This window comes from Eubalaena glacialis, chromosome 2 (assembly GCF_028564815.1).
Source record: "Eubalaena glacialis isolate mEubGla1 chromosome 2, mEubGla1.1.hap2.+ XY, whole genome shotgun sequence".
Classification (NCBI taxonomy): domain Eukaryota; kingdom Metazoa; phylum Chordata; class Mammalia; order Artiodactyla; family Balaenidae; genus Eubalaena; species Eubalaena glacialis.
The window spans coordinates 133,772,756-133,798,079 of NC_083717.1; the positions used below are offsets into that span (position 1 = coordinate 133,772,756).

The 25,324-nt window shown below is 35.7% G+C and overlaps 2 protein-coding genes across 8 annotated transcripts in view; both read left to right on the top strand.

Moving 5' to 3' along the window:
• MIPOL1 (mirror-image polydactyly 1) overlaps nt 1-25,324 on the top strand; it is a 348,741-nt gene that overhangs the window by 189,065 nt on the left and 134,352 nt on the right. The gene's annotated exons all lie outside the window — the stretch shown is intronic.
• On the top strand, nt 24,118-24,723 carry LOC133085427 (iron-sulfur cluster assembly 1 homolog, mitochondrial). Its single transcript, XM_061182464.1, has one exon. The coding sequence runs from the start codon at nt 24,187-24,189 to the stop codon at nt 24,574-24,576; it is 390 nt and encodes a 129-aa protein (XP_061038447.1). The 5' UTR covers nt 24,118-24,186; the 3' UTR covers nt 24,577-24,723.

Sequence of the window (25,324 nt, forward strand, 5' to 3'; positions counted from 1 at the left end):
AAGATGATGATAAAGGAGAGAAAAGGAATGCAAAAAATGGATCAGATGGAAACCAAGATTAAAATTGTAAACATAATTGTAATAAGGGTAGTTTGCTAAATGAAAAGCACAAATAATCTAATTAAAAGGCAGAGATTGGGGCTTCCCTGGTGGCGCAGTGGTTGAGAATCTGCCTGCCAATGCAGGGGACACGGGTTCGAGCCCTGGTCCGGGAAGATCCCACATGCCGTGGAGCAACTAGGCCCGTGAGCCACAATTCCTGAGCCTGCGCGTCTGGGGCCTGTGCTTCGCAACAAGAGAGGCCGCGATGGTGAGAGGCACGCGCACCGCGATGAAGAGTGGCCCCCGCTTGCCGCAACTAGAGAAAGCCCTCGCACAGAAACGGAGACCCAACACAGCCATAAATAAATAAATAAATAAAGACGTTCTCTCTTAAAAAAAAGCAGAGATTGTCAGACTATGTAATAAAACAAAACCCAGCTGTGTACTGCTTATAAGAAATACACCTTAAATTATAATGGTACAAAAAGCTGAAAGTCAAGAGTGACAAAAGAAACATTATGCAGGTGTTAAAATAAAGCTGAGGTATTTATATTCATAGCAAACAAAGTGGACTTTAAGAAGCATTATATTAGAAATAAAGGATATATAACATTGATAAATATAAAGAAGATATAACAATTCTAAATCTATATACACCCAGTAGTAGTTTCAGAATATATAAAGTGAAAATTGATGGAACTGAAAGGAGAAATAGACAGATTTACAATCATGTGGTAGATTTTAACACATGTTTCTCAGTAATTGATAGAACAAACAAATCAAAATCAGAAAGGATATAGAAGATTTCAACAATATAGTTAACCACCTGATACACACACACACACACACACACACACACACACACACACACACACACACAGTGGGGGCAGGGGGAGTTAGAGAGAGAGAGAACTTTACAACTCAAACAGACCATAGAGGGAAAGTGATATACGTAAAATGTATTTATTAGAAAAGCAAAAAGGCCGAAAGCGAATATTCTAAGATTCTACCTCAGGAAGCTAGAATAAGAACAGCTGAATGGCAATGAACCTGGCAGACAAGAACTTATGGGAAGAGCATTTGGGGATGGGGGAGTTGATAAAATAAACATTCTGAGGCAGGAATATACATGATATAGTGAGTAAATAGGAAGAAATTCAAAATGGCTGGAACACAGTGAGGGGGGAATAGATATATAAAATTAGATCTGAAAGTTAAGCTGGATCTCTTTTTTGCAGATGATCATGATCTTATACATAGAAAACCCTAAAGAGTCCACCAGAACACCATTAGAGCTAATAAGTCAACAGAGTAACAAAATTCCAAGTCAACATACAAATATCAGTTCCATTTTTATATACTAACGATGAGCAATCTCAAAAGGAAATTATGAAAATAATTCCATTTATAATAGCATCAAAAAGAATAAAATACTTAGCATTTAACTTAACCAAGGAGAGGAAAGACTTGTACAATGAAAGCTACAAAAGAAATTTGATGAAAGACATTAAAGAAGACATATATAAATGGAAACACATCCCATGTTCATGGATTAGAAAACTTAATATTGTTAAAGAATACTACCCAGAACAATCTACAGAGTCAATGAAAAATCCCTATCAAAATCCCAATAACATTTGTTGCAGAAATAGAAAAACCCATCCTAAAATTCATATGGAATCTCAAGGGACCCAAATAGTCAAAACAATCTTGAAAAAGACCAAAGTACTCAAAATTCCTGATTTCAAAACTTACTACAGAGCTGTAGTAATCAAAACACTGTGTTACTGGCACAAAGACAGACATATAGACCAATAGAGTAGAATAAAAGAGCCCAGAAATAAACCTCCATGTATATATATAATCAAATGAATTTGGACACCGGTGCCAAGACCATTCAGTGGGGAAAGGACAGTATTTTCAATAAATGATTCTGGGAAAACTGGATATCCACACCCAAAAGAATGAAGTTGGACCCTTACCTAACACCACATATAAAAATTAACTCAAAATGGACCAAAGACCTAAATATAACAGCTAAAATCATAAAATTTTTAGGAGAAAACATAGGGCAAAAGCTTCATGTCATTGAATTTGGCAATGATTTCTTGGATATGAATCTAAAAAACATAGGTACCAAAGAAAAAATTAATAAGTTGGATTTCATTAAAATTTTATTTAATTGTTCATCGAAAGACAATACCAACAGAGTAAAAAGACTGCATAGAATGGGAGAAAATATTTGCAAATCATATATCGATGATTAATAAGGAATTAATATCCAGAATATATAGAGAACTTCTAAAACTCAACAGCAAAAAACCAAAACAACCCAATTAAAAAAAGGGCAAGGACTTGAATAACCATTTCTCCAAAGAAGGTATACAAATAACCAATAAGCACATGAAAAGATACTCAGCATCACTAATCATTAGGTAAATGCAAGTCAAAACTACAATGATACACTCCCTCACACTCATTAGGATGGCTACTATCAAAAAAAAAAAAAAAAAAGGACAAAATAATAAGCGTTGGGGAGGATGTGGAGAAATTGGAACCCTTGTGCACTGTTAGTGAGAATGTAAAATGGTTCAGTCGCTGTGGAAAACAGTATGGTATTCCTCAGAAAATCAGAAGTAAAACTACCATATGATCCAGCAATTCCACTTCAGGGTATGTAGCCAAAATAATTGAAAGTAGGGTCTCAAGAGATACTTTTATACCCATGTTCATAGAAGCATTATTCAAAATAGGTAAAATGTGGAAGCAGCCCAAGTGTCCATGGATAAGCAAGATGTGGTGAATACATGCAATTGAATATTATTCACCCCTAAAAAGGAAGGAAATTCTGACACATGCTACAACATGAATGAACCTTGAGGACATTATGGTAAGTGAAATAAGCCAGTCACAAAAAGACAAATACTTTATGATTCCACTTAGATGAGATACTTAGAGTAGTCAAAATCATAACAAAGTAGAATGATGGTTGCCAGGGGCTTGGGGGCGGAGGGAAATAGAGAGTTATTATTTAACGGGCATAGAGTTTCAGTTTTACATAATGTAAAAAATTATGGCTATGGATGGTGGTGATGATTGCAGAACATTATGAATATGTTTAATACCACTGAACTGTACACTTAAAAATAGTTAAGATGATAAATTTTGTTATGTGTATTTTACCACATTTTTAAAACTTGGGGGAATAAAAGGTAAGCTGGAACTTTATTATGTTTTTAAAGTGACTTTTACATTGATAAGACTTTGGATTTTATGATAAGTATGTATCAGTGGTGTTTAATAGCAAATGAGAGACATAATTTAAGGTTTAAGAAGATCATGCTGGCTACTACTATGTGTAATAGAGTTTGTAAAGGGTAGGAATAGAAGCAGGGAGAACCATTAGGAGACTATTATATTAGCTTAGATGAGAGATGATAGTGGCTTAGATTAGGGTGTTAAGAAGTAGAAAGAGTAGATGGGTTCAAGACAACGGCTGAAAGTACTTTTATGTTTGCATTCTGTGTTTGGATATCATAGTGATGGTGATTGTGTTCATTGGTGGGGGGTGCTTGGGGGAGTAACTTAAAGGAAAGAGAAGATTCAAGGATCAGTGTTCTGATTTTAGGCTGGGCGAATGGTAGTATTGCAGTTGAGGTAGGAAAGATGAGAAGAGATAGGGTAGAACTCAAAGTTTTTGTTGGACTATGTTAGTTTTCACTTTAGTCACTTTGAATATGCCATGGTAGCAGTTAGGTACAGACATTTGGGGTTCTCAGAGAGGAAGCCAGGGCGGGGGATGTAAATTTTTAGAATCATCTATATACATGGTTAATAGGCCATGGGTCTAGATTAGAGTATTAAGGGAAGAATACAGATAGAGAAGAGGAACAAGATGAAGCCCTGTGTCATTCTAACATATTTGAGGTGAAAGAGAGGAAAGGAACAGCAAAGGAGAGTAGGAAGAAACACAGGAGAGTGGAGTAGCTAGGAAATCAAGGAAATTTTCAAGTCAGAGAGGGATATGGTCAACTCTTTCAATTGCTGTATAGTCCATCTAGTGAAATGAAGAAAAATACTTTTCGCTGGATTTGACTGTGTGGAGTCTTACATGGTGACCTCAGTAGGAGCATTTTCAGTGGAGCAATGGGTATAAATGCTCTGGGGAAGTAAGCTGAAGAGAAAATGTGTAATGAGAAAGTAAAGATAATGTAAACAAGTATCAGTTTGCTGTATAACTACACAGATGGTGTGGTAGTTAAAGGGAGACCTGTGTCAAAGGAGGATACATCTGAAATATAGAAAAAAAAAATACAGTGTAGGAAGGATATGTATTCATACACGTAAACAGTTTGAATGTTGTTTTCACCTTAACTTTTCATATTTTGATGGAAGCAAACCTCAGTTTGTGAGGTTGAATGAATGAATGAATGAAAAGTGAGAAAGTAGAGATAATATCATGGGCTATTTTTCATCCTCTCACTTTAACACATAAGGTACATATCCTTAGCTCTGCCCACAGTAAGCTTATGTCAGATCACCTAACAACCTATCAAAAATTCTTTCTTAACTCTTTAGGCCTCAGAGGACTAAGGTCTCACCCCCATTTCTCCAGTAAAATAGAGCTGCGAATTACTAACCTCATTCACCTTTATTTCCCCCAGAGATGCATTGCCAAAAGAAAAATGTACAATCTCATTTTCTTCACCTTTTTCCTTTCTTTAACTGTTTATTATCTATAACAAGTTAATAGTAAAAATCATTGGAAGTGGATTAAGATGGACCTGCCTCATGCCAAAATCTGCAGTAATGGTTGGACCTTGACTATAATTCTTTGTGATAAATTAAGGAGTTTGATGTTGGTTTTGTTCCATTAATTTGTGATTTAAGAAAGGACTTTTTAGGTATCCAGGATGTCCTAGTGCTTTGTCCAACATTATTGTTAGAAATACATTTAAAATCTACATGAAGGGGACTTCCCTGGAGGTCCAGTGGTTAAGACTTCGGCTTCTAATGCAGGGGGTGCGAGTTTGATCCCTGGTCGGGGAGCTAATATCCCTCATGCCTCGGGCCAAAAAACCAAAAATATAAAACAGAAGCAATATTGTAACAAAGTCAATAAAGACTTAAAAAAAAACATAAAACAGGAAATGTACTGTAACAAATTCAATAAAGACTTTAAAAATGGTCCACATCAAAAAAATCTTTAAAAAATATAATAAAATCTACATAAAAATATGTTTAGTTAATTATAGAATTTTGCGAATGTTTGGAAACTTGGAATCTTGGAATTTTTTACCTGAATATCTTGCATCAAATAGATCAAATACAATGTGATTAATCAATATTTTGTTCCCAGTTTCCAAAACTGCAAGTAACATAGTGAGGGAATGTTAATAAGTGTGTTGAAAAGCAGTCTTCCCCAGAAAATAAGTTTGCATACTTATTAAACAAGATTAAACACATTTCTTTGTGGGATTTCTCAAAGTCTTTAATATTCTAATGTTCTTTGTGCATTTCTAAAAGAGATTTAAAGTACAGCAGGGACACTTATAAGACCAGGGGACCCTTTGTTCCCTTAGCACAAGTTAACATCGGTTGCGAGTTTCCCGTCACTCAGTTTGGGAAATTGTGGCATAAGCGAGGTTCAAATGTGGTCTGAATTATAGATACATCACAGATTTGTCACAATTATGTTATTGCGGTGACATCAAAGTATATACAGTACAATTTCTTCATTCTTAATCCTAAACTGCTATAAAAAATAATTACCCAGTTGAGCCAATTGCTGTGATTGTGGCTTTATCTTCAACCTTAATTTTGTCCTCAGTGCCCCTTAGCGATTCTTTTAGCATGATCTCTACAACAACCGTTTCTAACTTCCACTATTCTTTTAGAGGTCTTAATTCCGGTGCTCTTCCTCTTTCTCTCTGAGAAGATAAACTTGCATCTTACTTCACAGAGAAAATGGGTCTAATAAGTATGATCTCTCAACCTCATCCTTATTTGCTTTCCTAATGTCTCAGAGGAGGTGACATCCCTCCTTCTATTCAGAGCTATTCCATCTGCTGTGCTCTCAATCCTGTATTCTCTTGTTATAACAGTTGTTTCCAAATGATAGTCTGTGGATCAGCTGTGTATCAAAATTACCTGTAGAGTTTTTAAAAAATACAGATTCTAAAGCCCTCCCTCAGAGGATCTGATTCAGTAGGTCTGTGATAGGCCCGAAAATCTGTTTTTAAAAAGTTCTCCAGGTGATTCTCATATGTAACCGGTTGCGGGAACCACTGATGGATGGAATTTTGATCTATTAGCTATTTTTTTAGTACTTTTGGTGGGACAAATGTTTTTGATTTTTATGAATTCCAGTTAATCGATTATTTTGTCTATGGACTGTGTTTTGGCATCATCCTAAGAACTCTTTGCCTAATCCTAGGTCATAAAGATGTTCTCCTACATTTTCTTCTAGAAGTTACATAATTTTACATTTAGACTTATCCGTTTTGAGTTAACTTTTGTGTAACATGTGACAGGTTGAAGTCTTTTTTTTTTTTTGCATATGGATGTTTAATAATTGTTCCAACACCATTTGTTAAAGGACTCGACTCTCTCTGTTGAATTGCTTTGCACCTTTATCAAAAAAACAATTAACCGTATTTGTGTGGCTTCACTTCCGGACTAGCCAATCTGTTCTGTTGATCTGTCTGTCTATCCCTTCACCAATACCAGGCTGTCTTGATTTCTGTGGCTTTATAGGAAGTCTTAAAATTAAATAGTGTGATTACTCCAACTTTATTCTTCTTTTCAAAATTATTTTAGCTATTCTACTTTCCTTGTGTAAGTTTTTAAATCAGCTTGTCTACATCTACAAGAAATCCTGCTGAGATTTTGCTAGGAATTGACCTATAGATCGATTCAAGTAGAATTGACATCTTTACTATTTTGAATCTTACAGTCCATGACCACGATATGTGTCTCCATTTATGTCTTCTTTGATTTCTTTAATAGCAGTTGTCGTTTTGAGCATACAGAACTTGTACAAGCTTTGTTAGATTTACACTTAAGTATTTATTATCAATATTGTAAATAATATTGTTTTTAATTTTGTGTTTCCAGTTGTATATTGCCAGTATACAGAAATACAAATGATTTTGGTTTGTTTATCTTGTTTCCTGCAGCCTTGATGAACTCACTTATTCTAGGTTTTTTGGGTTTGGGGGTGTTTTTTAAGATTCCTTGGGATTTTCAACACAGGCCATCATTTATCTATAAATAGGGACTTTTTAATTTCTTCCTTTCACATGTGTATGTCTCTTCTTTCCTCTTCTTTCTTTATTGCACTGACTGGAACTCCCAGCACTGTGTTGAATAAGAGTGGTGAGAGTGGACTTCATTGCCTTATTCCCAATCTTGGGGAAAAGCATTCAGTCTTTCATCTTTAAGTACGTTGTTAGCTATAATTTTTTGTAGATACTCTTTATCACAACAAAGACGTTCTATAGAGTTTTTATCATGAATGGATGTTGAATTTTCTCAAAGGCTTTCTCAGCATCGGTTGAACACAGAAGTAGTTTGAACTCGTGAATTCAAAATTGGATTCCAAATAAGTTACAGTTTACTACAGAAATTGAGAAAGCCCTGTTTAACTTGTCTGCCTGTAGTGGGTAGAATTGTGTCCTCCTAAAAAATCCTTAAGTTCTAATCCCTGGTACCTATTAATGTGACCTTATTTGGAAATCAAATCTTTGCAAATGCAATCAAGTTAAAATGAGGTTATACTGCATGAAGGTGGACCCTAATCTAATGACTGGTGTCGTTATAAGAGGAAAATTTGGACACAGACTCAGAAGACACTGGAAAGAAAACCATGTGATGACAGAGGCAGAGATTGGAGTGATGTGTACACAAGCCAAGGAATGCTAAGGATTGCTGGCCACCACCAGAAACCAGGAAAAAGGCAGAAAACAGATTCTCTCTCATACTGTCTGGAAGAAAGCAATCCTACTGACACCTTGCTGGCCTCAGAACTGTGAGAGAATAATTCTTGTGGTTTTAACCCACCCAATCTCTGGTAGTTTGTTCCAGTAGTCCTAGGAAACTAATATAATGCTGCTTCCTGGTGACTTTGAGTTCCAAAACGGTTTTATTCCAAAAAATGGTCTTCTTTGTTTGTTTTTTGGTCGTATAAGTATTTTTCACAACCTACACATAACATCAAACAACTCAGGTGGTCCACTCTTCCTTCTTTAAGCTCCTTATAGCTTTTTCAGTGATCATCAAACAGTGTTAGAGAAAAGCATATAAATATCCTCATTGTGTTTCCAAATCATAGAAGGACATTCTTTTTGTCCTGTACTTTGAAAATATGATTTTATTACAGGCCAGCCTTTTAATATCTTTTCTATGGCCAGCAACAATGATAGCCATCATAGGCACATATCTAAGGAGGCTGTCTACCTCCATTTCTATAAAGTAAAGAATCTCATTAAATAATTTTGCATGTTTTGAGAGAATCAAAAGTGAACAAAAACTTTCGTTATAAAAGCCTCAGTGTCACGGGTAAACAGATCATACCCCTGTCTTAGAAGTATTGCATACAAGGTGTGTGGGACATTTGGCAGGTAAGATCTTTTCATTTTCTTTGGGAAGAAGTTTATAGACTGAAAAGAAACTGCCGAAATTTGCATTTACACTGTCTGCCTAATATCCAGATAAATGAGAAAAGTCTAGTTTATATTTGGACAAGATATCAACAATCTTTTGTTTTATGTTTTCTACAGTTTAAAACCCTCATAGAAATCAAGAAGACAATTTGAAACTCCATTTGTCAAATGAAAGTACCTAATAAGTAGGGGGGATGATTTTTGTTGCTCTGACTTGGCACATCACTTGACATGGTATAGAAAGCGTGATTGCCATTAAGTGCTGACAAAGTCAGCACTACACTGTAAGGGGCCAGCACAACTCTTATCAAAATCCCTTTTTGTTTATCCGTAGTTGCAGCCTCTGAGCCAAAATAGGTAATTTTACTCAGTTTCATAGAACAGTCAAGGAAACAAAACAATAATTTGTGTCTGTTTTGTGTAGTATGCCCAGGCTAATGCAGCCTGATGTAATTTATTATTATTGGCGTGATTTGGGGAGACAAAAAAACCCTTTTGCTTGATTTAGAAACACTTGCCTGTCTCACCCCAGACTTGGGAGATTGTTTCCATATGTTCTTTCACATCTCCCTCTCCAGCATGTCCAACCCCAAATTCTCTCTGCATATCTTACAGTATGTTCTGTTTTGATTGTTTATCTGCCTAATCTACCTGTGCATGTGTCCTCTCGTTTAGCCTTCATTTTTGGTGATGTCTGGGTCATGCCGGCATTGGGATTGTCATTCTCATTTTCATTATCTGAACTCTTAGAAAGCATGTTCATAATATTCACTGTGTTAAGCATTAAACTAGCACTATCTTTTTTTTTTTTAAACATCTTTATTGAAGTATAATTGCTTTACACTGGTGTGTTAGTTTCTGCTTTATAACAAAGTGAATCAGTTATACATATACATATGTTCCCATATCTCTTCCCTCTTGCATCTCCCTCCCTCCCACCCTCCCTATCCCACCCCTCTAGGTGGTCACAAAGCACCGAGCTGATCTCCCTGTGCTATGCGGCTGCTTCCCACTAGCTATCTATTTTACATTTGGTAGTGTATATATGTCCATGACACTCTCTCACCCTGTCACATCTCACCCCTCCCCATATCCTCAAGTCCATTCTCTAGTAGGTCTGTGTCTTTATTCCCGTCTTGCCACTAGGTTCTTCATGACCTTTTTTTTTTTTTTTCCTTAGATTCCATATATATGTGTTAGCATACTGTATTTCTTTTTCTCTTTCTGACTTACTTCACTCTGTATGACAGACTCTAACTCCATCCACCTCATTACAAATACCTCCATTTCATTTCTTTTTATGGCTGAGTAATATTCCATTGTATATATGTGCCACATCTTCTTTATCCATTCATCCGATGATGGACATTTAGGTTGCTTCCATGTCCTGGCTATTGTAAACAGAGCTGCAATGAATATTTTGGTACATGACTCTTTCTGAATTATGGCTTTCTCAGGGTATATGCCCAGTAGTGGGATTGCTGGGTCGTATGGTAGTTCTATTTGTAGTTTTTTAAGGAACCTCCATACTGTTCTCCATAGTGGCTGTATCAATTTACATTCCCACCAACAGTGCAAGAGTGTTCCCTTTTCTCCACACCCTCTCCAGCATTTATTGTTTCTAGATTTTTTGATGATGGCCATTCTGACCGGTGTGAGATGATACCTCATTGTAGTTTTGATTTGCATTTCTCTAATGATTAATGATGTTGAGCATTCTTTCATGTGTCTGTTGGCAATCTGTATATCTTCTTTGGAGAAATGTCTATTTAGGTCTTCTGCCCATTTTTGGATTGGGTTGTTTGTTTTTTTGTTATTGAGCTGCATGAGCTGCTTGTAAATCTTGGAGATTAATCCTTTGTCAGTTGCTTCATTTGCAAATATTTTCTCCCATTCTGAGGGTTGTCTTTTGGTCTTGTTTATGGTTTCCTTTGCTGTGTAAAAGCTTTTAAGTTTCATTAGGTCCCATTTGTTTATTTGTGTTTTTATTTCCATTTCTCTAGGAGCTGGGTCAAAAAGGATCTTGCTGTGATTTATGTCATAGAGTGTTCTGCCTATGTTTTCCTCTAAGAGTTTGATAGTGTCTGGCCTTACACTTAGGTCTTTAATCCATTTTGAGTTTATTTTTGTGTATGGTGTCAGGGAGTGTTCTAATTTCATACTTTTACATGTACCTGTCCAATTTTCCCAGCACCACTTATTGAAGAGGCTGTCTTTTCTCCACTGTATATGCTTGCCTCCTTTATCAAAGATAAGGTGACCATATGTGCGTGGGCGTATCTCTGGGCTTTCTATCCTGTTCCATTGATCTATATTTCTGTTTTTGTGCCAGTACCAAACTGTCTTGATTACTGTAGCTTTGTAATATAGTCTGAAGTCAGGGAGCCTGATTCCTCCAGCTCCATTTTTCGTTCTCAAGATTGCTTTGGCTATTCGGGGTCTTTTGTGTTTCCATACAAATTGTGAAATTTTTTGTTCTAGTTCTGTGAAAAATGCCAGTGGTAGTTTGATAGGGATTGCATTGAATCTGTAGATTGCTTTGGGTAGCAGAGTCATTTTCACAATGTTGATTCTTCCAATCCAAGAACATGGTATATCTCTCCATCTATTTGTATCATCTTTAATTTCTTTCATCAGTGTCTTATAATTTTCTGCATACAGGTCTTTTGTCTCCTTAGGTAGGTTTATTCCTAGATATTTTATTCTTTTTGTTGCAATGGTAAACGGGAGTGTTTTCTTAATTTCACTTTCAGATATTTCATCATTAGTATATAGGAATGCAAGAGATTTCTGTGCATTAATTTTGTATCCTGCTACTTTACCAAATTCATTGATTAGCTCTAGTAGTTTTCTGGTAGCATCTTTAGGATTCTCTATGTATAGTATCATGTCATCTGCAAACAGTGACAGCTTTACTTCTTCTTTTCCGATTTGGATTCCTTTTATTTCTTTTTCTTCTCTGATTGCTGTGGCTAACACTGCCAAAACTATGTTGAATAATAGTGGTGAGAGTGGGCAACCTTGTCTTGTTCCTGATCTTAGTGGAAATGGTTTCAGTTTTTCACCATTGAGGACGATGTTGGCTGTGGGTTTGTCATATATGGCCTTTATTATGTTGAGGAAAGTTCCCTCTATGCCTACTTTCTGCAGGGCTTTTATCATAAATGGGTGTTGAATTTTGTTGAAAGCTTTCTCTGCATCTATTGAGATGATCATATGGTTTTTCTCCTTCAATTTGTTAATATGATGTATCACGTTGATTGATTTGCGTATATTGAAGAATCCTTGCATTCCTGGAATAAACCCCACTTGATCATGGTGTATAATCCTTTTAAAGTGCTGTTGGATTCTGTTTGCTAGTATTTTGTTGAGGATTTTTGCATCTATGTTCATCAGTGATATTGGCCTGTAGTTTTCTTTCTTTGTGACATCTTTGTTTGGTTTTGGTATCAGGGTGATGGTGGCCTCGTAGAATGAGTTTGGGAGTGTTCCTCCCTCTGCAATATTTTGGAAGAGTTTGAGAAGGATAGGTGTTAGCTCTTCTCTAAATGTTTGATAGAATTCACCTGTGAAGCCATCTGGTCCTGGGCTTTTGTTTGCTGGAAGATTTTTAATCACAGTCTCAATTTCAGTTCTTGTGATTGGTCTGTCTAAATTTTCTGTTTCTTCCTGGTTCAGCCTCGGAAGGTTGTGTTTTTCTAAGAATTTGTCCATTTCTTCCAGGTTGTTTATTTTATTGGCATAGAGTTGCTTGTAGTAATCTCTCATGATCCTCTGTATTTCTGCAGTATCAGTTGTTACTTCTCCTTTTTCATTTCTAATTCTATTGATTTGAGTCTTCTCCCTTTTTGTTCTTGTTGAGTCTGGCTAATGGTTTATCAATTTTGTTTATCTTCTCAAAGAACCAGCTTTTAGTTTTATTGATCTTTGCTATTGTTTCCTTAATTTCTTTTTCATTTATTTCTGATCTGATCTTTATGATTTCTTTCCTTCTGCTAACTTTGGGGTTTTTTTTGTTCTTCTTTCTCTAATTGCTTTAGGTGTAATGTTAGGTTGTTTATTTGAGATGTTTCTTGTTTCTTGAGGTAGGATTGTATTGCTATAAACTTCCCTCTTAGCACTGCTTTTGCTGCGTCCCATAGGTTTTGGGTCGTCGTGTCTCCATTGTCATTTGTTTCTAGGTATTTTTTGATTTCCCCTTTGATTTCTTCAGTGATCACTTCGTTATTAAGTAGTGTATTGTGTAGCCTCCATGTGTTTGTAGTTTTTACAGATCTTTTCCTGTAATTGATATCTAGTCTCATAGCGTTGTGGTCGGAAAAGATACTTGATACGATTTCAATTTTTTTTAATTTACCAAGGCTTGATTTGTGACCCAAGATATGATCTATCCTGGAGAATGTTCCATGAGCACTTGAGAAAAATGTGTATTCTGTTGTTTTTGGGTGGAATGTCCTATAAATATCAATTAAGTCCATCTTGTTTAATGTATGATTTAAAGCTTGTGTTTCCTTATTTATTTTCATTTTGGATGATCTGTCCATTGGTGAAAGTGGGGTGTTAAAGTCCCCTACTATGATTGTGTTACTGTCGATTTCCCCTTTTATGGCTGTTAGTATTTGCCTTATGTATTGAGGTGCTCCTATGTTGGGTGCATAAATATTTACAATTGTTATACCTTCCTCTTGGATCGATCCCTTGATCATTATGTAGTGTCCTTCTTTGTCTCTTGTATTAGTCTTTATTTTAAAGTCTATTTTGTCTGATATGAGAATTGCTACTCCAGCTTTCTTTTGATTTCCATTTGCATGGAATATCTTTTTCCATCCCCTCACTTTCAGTCTGTATGTGTCTCTAGGTCTGAAGTGGGTCTCTTGTAGACAGCATATATATGGGTCTTGTTTTTGTATCCATTCAGCCAGTCTGTGTCTTTTGGTGGGAGCATTTAATCCATTTACATTTAAGGTAATTATCGATGCGTATGTTCCTATTCCCATTTTCTTAAATGTTTTGGGTTTGTTATTGTAGGTGTTTTCCTTCTCTTGTGTTTCTTGCCTAGAGAAGTTCCTTTAGCATTTGTTGTAAAGCTGGTTTGGTGGTGCTGAACTCTCTCAGCTTTTGCTTGTCTGTAAAGGTTTTACTTTCTCCATCAGATCTGAATGAGATCCTTGCTGGGTAGAGTAACCTTGGTTGTAGGTTTTTCTCCTTCATCACTTTAAGTATATCCTGCCACTCCCTTCTGGCTTGCAGAGTTTCTGCTGAAAGATCAGCTCTTAACCTTATGGGGATTCCCTTGTGTGTTATTTGTTGTTTCTCCCTTGCTGCTTTTAATATGTTTTCTTTATATTTAATTTTTGATAGTTTGATTAATATGTGTCTTGGTGTGTTTCTCCTTGGATTTATCCTGTATGGGACTCTCTGTCCCATAACTATTGATTAACTATTTCCTTTCCCATATTAGGGAAGTTTTCAACTATAATCTCTTCAAATATTTTCTCAGTCCCTTTCTTTTTCTCTTCCTCTTCTGGGACCCCTATAATTCGAATGTTGGTGCGTTTAATGTTGTCCCAGAGGTCTCTGAGACTGTCCTCAGTTCTTTTCATTCTTTTTTCTTTATTCTGGTCTGCAGTAGTTATTTCCACTATTTTATCTTCCAGGTCACTTATCCGTTCTTCTGCCTCAGTTATTCTGCTATTGATCCCGTCTAGAGTATTTTTAATTTCATTTATTGTGTTTTTCATCATTGCTTGGTTCCTCTTTAGTTCTTCTACATCCTTGTTAAATGTTTCTTGCATTTTGTCTATTCTATTTCCAAGATTTTGGATCATCTTTACTATCATTATTCTGAATTCTTTTTCAGGTAGACTGCCTATTTCCTCTTCATTTGTTAAAGTCTGGTGTGTTTTGACCCTGCTCCTTCACCTGCTGTGTGTTTTTTTGTCTTCTCATTTTGCTTATCTTACTGTGTTTGGGGTCTCCTTTTCACAGGCTGCAGGTTCGTAGTTCCCGTTGTTTTTGGTATCTGTCCCCAGTGGCTAAGGTTGGTTCAGTGGGTTGTGTAGGCTTCTTGGTGGAGGGGACTAGTAGGACTATCTTGATACAAAGCACAACAATTACTGCACAGAGCAAGTCAGAGATGAACTGTTAACACTGACAGTGTACTTTTGTTGAACTTAAGTTGCATCACTAGGAGTGATGCAATGATGAATGATCCATGATTGTGAACCACAAATCATGGTTGCTAAATTAGTGGCCAGAGGAAAAAGCAGCAACTGCAGAGGAAAAGGCAGATAATTTTGCTGTGTCCGTCAGATACTAAAACCAGTATTGCTTTCAGCCCTATTTTTTGGACTGCCATATGAGTTTGTACTCCCCCGTGCCAAACTTCTGCACCCATTGCCAAAGATCAGAACTTTTTACATCCCATGGAGGGGTTTCCCAAAATGGTTGGTCAGCCTGTGGACAACTCTGATGTCAGAGAGTGGACTCTTGAAAGTGAAGCAAAGGAGGTTGTACTTGGTATGATAGAAATAAGGCAGTTCTGATGATTTTTTCCTGGAGGAATGATAAAATGTGTGACTTGATGATTCCAGAGTTGGAGGAAAGTAATCTCACAGGTTTTAATAGAGTTAACTAAGGCAGGTATAGGAAGGTAGGAAAGACTGGCTTGGAGGCTATTGGAGTATTTCATGAATGAAGTGCATAAGTTCAAATTACTGGGACTGGAGATCATTGATAAGGATAGGACAAAGTTCAATGAACCCTGCAGGATCAATACTAACTCCCTATGGAGTCAATATTATGATCCAAAAGGAGGACTATTTGCCATTTGTACAAAAGGAAAACAAATACAACTTTTAAAAGTTTGAATGAATGATAGGAAAAGAAGTGGTGGAATAAAAGTCGTTTTTGCTGAATACCAGAGCTCCAGTAGGCCCTCTTGTCTTGGAAAGAAGCTATCTCTGTCCAGTTAATGATCATGCCCTAAGAGAAACTTGCCAATCTGCCTAATGAAGAAACTACTTACTAAATCTTGCTCATCACCACTCTTCCAAATACACTGCTGTAGTTTTCAAATGTGCTGAGGGAACCCATATGGGCTGATATGAATAGGCTTGAGAGTCCACATGTAATTCAGAGAATTTGATTGCTGCATGGAGAAAGACCACATTCTACCACACAGTTGGCTCCAATTGAAGCCGTTTTAGTACAAGAAGAAAACTTAAAAATTAAAATAAGACTTCTTATGGAGCGTCAGATATTTTGAGGGAGTGATCAAAATAGACCAGCATTAAAAAAAAGATATCATAGGAGATTTGAACAACAGAATGATCAGGGACAAAAATCTAGTGATCTGGAAGAACAAAGGGAGAAAACAAAGAATTGGAGTGAAATACTAGACAAAGAAAACCTAGTGTGTGGAAAACAGGAGTAACTCTAGAAGTGAAAGGAGTAGATGTAAGGGAAACCATATTCAAAGAAATAATAGATGAAAATTCACTTGAACCAAAGAAAAACTCAAGTTATCAAAATGAAAGTACATCGCAAGGACTGGGTAGAATAAATTTTTTATTCATATGTAAATTTATATACATATGTTAAATGTATAGATATATCTGGCTAAAATATCTGTACTCTGTTGAAGAGAAAATGTTTCCTTTCCAGCATAGGAATAATGGTTTGCAAAGGAAAGAGCATCATACTTGTATTAAATTTCTCACCTGCAAAACTGATAGTAGTACAGTGCAACTATATTAATAAATCTTACAGGGAAATACTGCAATCTAAGAATCCTATATCTATCCAAAATATCATTTATACAAGTGGGCAAAGCAAAGACTTGTTTTTTAACAAGTAAGTCTAAGAAAGTTCCTATTTATCCTTACTTGAAGAAGTATTATAGCCTGAAGAAAAGTAAAACAGATCTCAAAAGAAGGAAAGATAATGTATAAGAACCAGTGGTAGCCAATATGCCTTAAAATTTATAGATAAATTCAAGCAGTGATAAGATGATTTTAATTGTGATATGCGTTGAGAAAGGATTCTCAAAATATGTTACATACAACAGGAAAAATCCAAAATATGGCATGGACTACAGTTTTAAACTATTTCAAGTAAACTGTAGGAGTGGTAAGTGAGGATAGAAGAGGTTTTAAAAAACCTTATTTTTACTTTTAAAGTTTCACCTTTATTTATGAGGTGTATCAATTATGAGGTGATGTAAAAGTGGAATTAGTATGTGGAATACGAAATTCAGTAAAGCCAAATTGATTATTTCAGTTAAGAGGATAAAGTTTTCTATTCATGGGGATATACATGGTAGGTCAACCTAAATTAAATAAACCATATCTTTATATGATATGATTTACATTTATAAAAATTTACTTTTTGAACAATAAGTAGACAAAGATATCTTTGTTATTTTTCAATATTTATATTCACTGAAAATATAATAAGATCTTATATACTACATGCTGGAAATACTAAAAGGAAAAGAAATTTGCCATCTATTGGGTAGATAAATGTACAAAAAATGCAAATGTAATTAGATGAATGCTATAATAGATATATACACAAGGTGAAGTGAAGCATAGGACAAAGAACAGTTTTTGTGGGGAGATTTGAAAGAATGCAGAGCAAGTTAATGAGTGTGCCAGTGAGCAAGGTGGGAAAGGCATGCTGAACAGTGGAAATGTATGTTATGGATGAGAAAATGCAGATGTGTATCCCAGGTTATTAAATCATACAGTAAAATTCTCAAATTGAAATGCATTGAAATTGGTGTGAAAATAAGATATCTGAAGCACCCCCTGTTGAAATTAGCTGTGAATACTTGAGTACTGTTCTGAGTTATCCCTAGGTATTTTTAAATTTCAAAAAAAGCAGCATTTAGAGGAATTGTGTACAGCAATCAGATATTCACTACATATTGCCATTCTTTTTGGGGGGAAGAGAGCGGATATATATTTCCTGGCTTATTTTTAAACAGCAGTGAGTTTAGGAGTAGGTTTCACTTCTGCCTTCCCTGTGTTTAGGTCACCTAGGATATAATGAGAGGACAGCCCTCTTGCTTCAGTAGTAGCTATGGCTGCCTTGGATGGTAACCACAACCTGTACCTTTCCACAGAGAAGAGAAAGCATGATCAGCTGCTGTGTCACGTGTGTACTTTTCCAGTATTCCTGCATAGTGCAGAGGGAAAGGAGGACTGCTCCAGTGTCAGGGTAGATGTTTGCTCTTAACAGTACTATGTGAGAAATTAGGTCTTGTATTAGAACTGAGAAATCACAGAATAAATTCTACAGCCTAATAAAGATGTCCAGACATTAAAACCAACAGTTTGCTCCTCTATTTGCACATTTTGCTAGCTTCTATATATCAGGAGCTTCCTTATGAATTATATAGTTTTAAATATTACAAATTTTCATGGGAAATTGGTTTCATAGAAATGGGCCATCTTTCTCTTTTTTTGTAATGTGCTTATCTCTCTTGTTTGTAATTATATAATTATATAAATATTGAAAGTCCTGTAATTACATGGAATGTGGCAAGCTTCTGATTTTTCATATTGGAAAGCCAGAGTGCCCAAGTGGCAACCTAAATAATATTTCTATAGAAAGTTTGCCCTTGTTCATTATTTTTCTTTATTACAGACTCTTTTGGTGAAATGATTTATTTACATGTTTTTTAAAGTTTCTGTCCCTATTAATTGTCCTGATGCCTAACTGAGGGCGTTCAGAACTGATAATCAGTAGCTTTTGTATTTAACTCTGGAAGAACAAGCTGCTTATGATGACCCAACAGAGACATGAGGAAGGTTTGTGAAAGGGGTGTATTCATCCAGCTCTAATCCTTGTTTTCAGAAAGACAGTGTCTTTAAGTGTTCTCTAATTAGTGAATAGATATGGTTGTAAATTCTTGTAGATACCTTTTTTGTAGGATAGAGATGGATGCCTGGCTTGTTTAAAATCTTTATTTTACATTTCTTTTAAGTGAAATTTTAATATGAACATTTGACAATAGAAAATAGGAAAAGTAATTTTTATACATATAATTATTCCTATTTTATTAGTCTGCTCCATTGTGATGTTTCTTTTTTAACATCATCATAATTAGAAACTTGAATATTGTATAAGATGATGTCTACAAAATAAAAATAAGGTTTTATGTTTTGTTTTCCTGCTTGCTTGTTTGCTTTGCTGATCTCTTTGTGTACATAAAATAATGTTTACTTCTATGAAGTAAATTCTTTTTGGGTTTGGTAAAATTGCTTCTACCAGTCACTGAGGAAATGTAAACTAGGGAACAAGACACTGATATTTAGTCCTACCAAGAGGAAATATATTGCTTCAGTGAACTGAATATAAAACATGATCAGTGAAAACACCTGGAAATCAAAAAGAACAGATTTTAGTTATGCTTCTCTTTTTCAAAGAACTTAATGCTTAGCTATTATTGTTAGTACTAGAGAAGTAAGTTGGCAGTGACATTTGAAATACGATAAATAAAAGCCTACCGAATGTCTGCTTCTACTCTTAGCACTTGTCTGATTTCCTTCTCCAGAAATTGCATAATGGAAACTACCATAGGGTTAATGCGAGTCAAATACACAACCTTACTTGCTGTAATAAATGTATTCTCTATTACTGTGTAATGATAAAGCCATAGTTATTGAAACTACCAAAGTTATTGAAACAGTGGGATAAGAGCTTTTTGCCTTTATCACCTGTATTATTAATTGGAGATAATTACTGCAGAGCAGCTGGCTGTTGGTTTTAGGGAGCATCAATTGTTCTTCCCACCCAACTGTTGGCTAATAAGGATAGTCAACACATCTGTTTCAACAGCTGGTAATTAACAAAAGCCTAATTGCTGCAACTCTTTTAACATCCAATCTGTGAAAAAGAAGGGATGTAGAAGAATATTATTTACTTTGTGCTTTGCGCTCTCTGAAACCAGTTTCTCTTTTTTCTCTCTCCCTCCACTTTTTTTCCCTTACTTTGAACACCACTGCCTTTGTATGAAGCATTGAATGGCAAGAGAACACAATATGGTAATCCAGAGCTTAACTTTTTCAGATCTTTGTTGGTGTTTCTTATTGCAACATTTCTTTGCTAACTTGCAAGATAAAATGGATCAAAAGCATTTTGAGTAGCTCCATACAACAGTTAAAATCCGCAGCAGTGTGCCCTAGGCTGTGTTGCTGTTGTCTGCAGCATCCAAAAGGAAACAGGGAATTCTCTTTTTTTATGCTTTTCACATGCTTAAACACAACTCCCAAATAATTCCACGTTCATATACAGAATTTTCGTTTAAATTAATGTTTATATTGATTAACACAAATGAAGTCAGGTTTAGCAGTTTCTCTTCATTTTGTCATCTCTTAAAAACTTCAGTTGCTTTGTTTAATGCCTCTATGTCAACTTAAAGTATTCAAGAAAACTTTTAATTTGTATGTGAAATCTTGCTTCCTCTGTTTTTCTTTAAAATGTGTTCTGGTCTTTTTTAAAACTTCGTCTTTAATTCAGATAACTTCAGTTATTTCTTGTTGATTTTTAAGATGACTAGGAAATTTACTGGCTTAGTGTTAGAAACCAGAGTAAAATGGTTTCACAAATGAGAGACTTATAAATTAACATTTCTCTTCTTTGAAATTTCTTAGTACTCTTATTTAATTATGAACTATTTCAGTAAAAATATCTTTCATATAACCTTGGTTATAAAGCTTTATATTTATGTTTTATATAATTGTAATTTTTGCTAGTTACATATTAATGTTTACCTCTTTAAAAATTTCCATGTAGAATGTAACTTATTAAGATGTTGTTTTCCTTTGTATAAGAATATGTTTTTCCAGTTATCATGGCTGATTTTTCAGTAGCCTTTTCCATAGTCTTACATTTTCTTTATAGCCTATATATATAAAAACTTTACCGTGAATGATATTTTTATTAGAGATTACATGATCATACTGGTTTTCCTTTTAATACATTCATAAAATTTTAGATTAATGTTAAGGTTAATCTGATAGACAGTGATTATGGTACTCATTTAATATGAGTATTAGAAAATTCCTTAGCAAAAATGTTACTCAAGTTCACTTGATTAAACTCGCTTCACTAACTTTTCAGTTGGCAATATTTCTACGCAGGCAGTTCTTTAATTGTTGTTAGGTATGTTGAAAGGTATAGAAGAAATTCTACCCAAGTGCTTGCCATGGACTGAATTGCAGATTGCATAATTTCAAAATTTTTTGCTGGCAGGACAAGTTTAAGTTTAGTTCAGCAGGTGTTCAGGTGGTGAAGTGTATTATAGATGTAGTGAAAAACATACACGATCCTGAACAAATAAACAAAATACTGCTGACTAAAATTCTAACTAAATAGAAGAGCACTGGCCTGTAGAGAAATGTTTACAACTCCTGTAAAGGAGAGGAATATTGTCATTTTGGGAAATGTTTGCATCTTGAGTTTAAATAAGAATTTAATTTTCTCTGTGTGCTCATGTTCTTAGGTAGTACCAGAGAGAGCAAGCTTGGTGAAAGGAATGTATCATGCCATGAGAAAGGAGAATGGACTTTTGGGGGGAACTCACATTCCAGCTGATGCTTTAAGTGTTTTCTTGCATATAATTTTTTTTTCCAGAGGAAATAACCTCAAGAACAAGTGGTGTGATAGACAGAAAATCAATAATTTAATGGATATTCTCTGAAGACTATGAATACTGCATGATTAACCTGTTTTCTAGACATTACAAGAAGCAAATCTCATTAAATGATAGATAGATTATTAGTGAAGCCAGTGAGATGGACAGTGGTTTTGTACATATCGGTATAAAAGACTTTCAGAGGTATAGTCAAGAAGTCCTGGGAGCCAGACATCTAATGGGATCTAACTAGCAACAAATTTAAGATCAAAGTAGTATCTTCTGAGATAGAGTTCATTCAGTGGAAAAGATAGAGCCTCCACAGTCTGAATTAATGGACAAAGAAATGGTTCAAAATAAATATGTTAAATTACTTATGGCTTAAAAATTGAATGATATCATACACTAAAAATAAAAATACAAAAATAAGACTTTAAAATAAATGACAGTGAACAGAAAAAGAGCTACAAATTAGAGTAAACTATGTTACCTTTAGAGTCATCACAATAGGATATAACAGCTTGTTAAAAGTTGGAGAAGAAGTCGGCAAAGTAGTTAATGCACAGACTCAGGATTGTTTATTTAATGAATAGTTAAGAGTTCTGTACTCAAATTCTGGTTCTGACACTAACTGTTATTTATAACCTTAAAACCTGAGAGGTTTAAGTAAATAATTTCCTAAGAAGTGGTTCTCCCACCACAAGGAATTTTTATTCCTGAAGGATTCACGTTGTTAAAGGTAGTTAATGGGGAATGTTTCAATTTCTACTTTTCAACATTTTATCAATTAAATAATTACTTTCCCCTTTAAAATAAGCAAGACTATGATAACTTCTAAGTATTTGTTAAATTAGAATATGTGGCAGTTATTGGAAATCAGACATCTAACAAGCTTATTATACAGTTTATCACTCAACTGAACCATGCTAGCTGCTGTAGTGATTCTGACCATTAAACTGTTTTAAATAGTTTTCATTCTTATATTATATTGTGTTTATTGTAGAACAAAGAGGCTATTGTTTAAAGACAGGAAGCAAAAGAAATACTAATCATGTCACACTAGTTAATACAGAGCTTAAAAGTTATGATATTGAAAATATTGTTAGGGTGACTGTGTTCAAAATTTTACTTTACGTTTCATATATTTGGATTTTAGACTGGATAGCCACACAGTGGGTTGTTCTCAGAGAAGGGCTTGCAAGTGGCAATCTGAAACCTTCTCTTGTATCTTTTCTATTTAAAAGCAATTCAGGAAAATTATTAAATTATTAAAATAATTAAATCCAGTTAATGTACCAAATGTGAGAATTCCAAACATTAAATTATAAAAACAGTTTGGTCTACTTTTGATTGCATGATATGTGTTAAATTTCAATGTAGGCTTTTCCTTCCTGAAGTGTGGCAAAAACATACTGTGGCGACCGTTCTGCTGCTGACCTGCCAGGTCCTGGACAAAATCTAATTCATGCATTGCTAGACTCACAAAAAATAGAGGAAAGCTTCCAAAGATTTTACTTCACCAAAAAATTGGGAGTTGAACCAGAAACATCCCCCTCTCCAATGGTAAGCAAACCAGTGTACCCCAGCTACACCAGGGGCAAACATCTATAGAAGTACTCTGATCTTCACTTGGGATCCCAATCTGAGCCAGAAACTGCAGCATTAATCCAGACTTCTTGAACTTTATCTAGGAATTGTCCCCACTGACTCACTGATAAAACAGACACAAGTTCTCCTGAGAGAAAGGCATCGCCAATTTAGTCCAGCACAATTCCCATAAATTATTATCTGGAAAATGTGAATGCACAACAAAGGTCAATGAAGCACATGAGAAAGAAAACCGTTATAAATGGTAGTCAACAGACACAACAAACCCAAAAAGAGAACACACAAACACAATAAAGTCATCTGTAGAATATAGAATAGCTATGTACGAAATGCTTCAATGAATATTTAAATAAATAGATTATGAATCACAACTATGTGAATAAGCCACAGTGTTTTCTAGGAAACACCAGGCAAATCTGAAAAAGAATCACATACAATTTCCAAAAAAAGAAAAAAACATGAAAATAACACATTTTCAGACAACTAAAAATTGAGTTAGTCATTTTCAGCTTTGTATTAAAGAAACTTTCTTTAAATAGAAGGAACATGATTCTGTAAGGCAGGGGTCCCCAACCCCTGGGCCATGGACTGGTACCAGTCCACAGCCTGTTAGGAACCAGGCTGCACAGCAGGAGGTGAGCGGTGGGCGAGCAAGCGAAGCTTCATCTGCTGCTCCCCATCACTCGCATTACTGCTTGAACCATTCCCCCCACCCCCCAGTCCTTGGAAAAATTGTCTTCCACGAAACCAGTCCCTGGTGCCAAAAAGGTTGAGGACGGCTGCCATAAGGAACCTTCCAACCAGGAAGGAATGAAACACAAAAAAAGTGACAAGTATAAATGCACATTGACTCAATAAAATAATATTAATAATGTCCTTTGGGGTTCAAACCTAAATAAGATGAATTATAATACATTTAAAGAACAGTAACAAATAAATTGGGAGGAAAGTAAATAGAGTTAAAGGATTTTAGGTCCTCTCATTGTCCAGGAGTATTAATATTAGATTTATGATAAGTCAACTTGAGTCTTGTAATTTCTGGGATAACCGTTAAAAGAATGTGAAGGAAGTATTAAGTTCAAATAAAGAAGAGAAATGTGATAATAAAAGAACCCAAAATATAACAAGAAAAGGTAATTTTAAAACAAAAAAGTGGCCCGCCGTGTCCATGGAGAGAGGCTGAGGTGGCCGAGCTCCGGCCCGAGGCATCGGGGCGCCGGGACGGCGAGGATGTCGGCTTTGTTAGTCCGGGCCACTGTCCGGGCTGTGAGCAAGAGGAAGCTGCAGCCCACCCGGGCCGCCCTCACCTTGACACCTTCAGCAGTAAACAAGATAAAACAGCTTCTTAAAGATAAGCCTGAACACGTTGGTGTGAAAGTTGGTGTCCGAACCAGGGGTTGTAATGGCCTTTCCTACACTCTGGAATATACAAAGACAAAAGAAGACTCTGATGAAGAAGTTGTTCAAGACAGAGTCAGAGTGTTCATTGAGAAGAAGGCACAGCTAACACTTTTAGGAACAGAAATGGACTATGTTGAAGGCAAATTATCCAGTGAGTTTGTGTTCAATAACCCAAACATCAAAGGAACGTGTGGCTGTGGAGAAAGCTTTAATATTTGACTCCTCAGGACTACTCGAGCTGTAGGCCCCAGGAGAGCTGTGGAAGCTCTAGGGCTTATTGAAGAAGTCATAGGACTGTCACATGCTTAAGGTTTGTAATGTATGGCTGCCTTACAAGGAAAATAAACTGATGCATTTGAAAATGAAGCCAGTGTGTTAGATTCCAGAAGAATTGATACTTGTGTTCTTTATAGGGGACAGAAAATGAGAATCTATTGCTCTCTTTGTGTCGTCTTTCTGATCTGTAAAGAAAAAAAGTTTTACTCTGCAATTAAATTCTCCTTCCTGCATCCTTTCTGTTAGAACTAGTTTCATGGAAGTTGCCTTCCTGGGAGGATTTCAGAAAACATGTTCTTAATAGGTGTAGATTGGTAGATCTTTTAAAAGGATTGAACGTACATCTCCCAACAAGATGGATGGCGTTTAACATTCAGAGGCAGGAAGTCTTGACTACTGGTGTGGTGTGGTGCTGCATTGTTTTTCCACCCAAACTGGGCACAGCGTTTCTACATTTTTATCTAAAACTTCATTGTCAGATGCCTCATTTGCTTACCCTGCAGCATCCCCAGCCATTAGAGTACTGGACAAAGATTTCCTTGAACTGTAGTGCAGAATAGTTCTGAGTGATGGGATCAAAAGGTAAATACTTCACCCACCTGTTTTTAAGTCCATTTCTTTTGCCCACCCTAAGCGTCTGCTCGGATATGGGATCTCAAGCGGACTTAGATCCTTTTCGTCAGAAGGTCTC

Excerpts from the sequence above, each read along its gene's own strand:
- LOC133085427 (XM_061182464.1), top strand. The coding sequence starts at position 24,187 with ATGTCGGCTTTGTTAGTCCGGGCCACTGTCCGGGCTGTGAGCAAGAGG.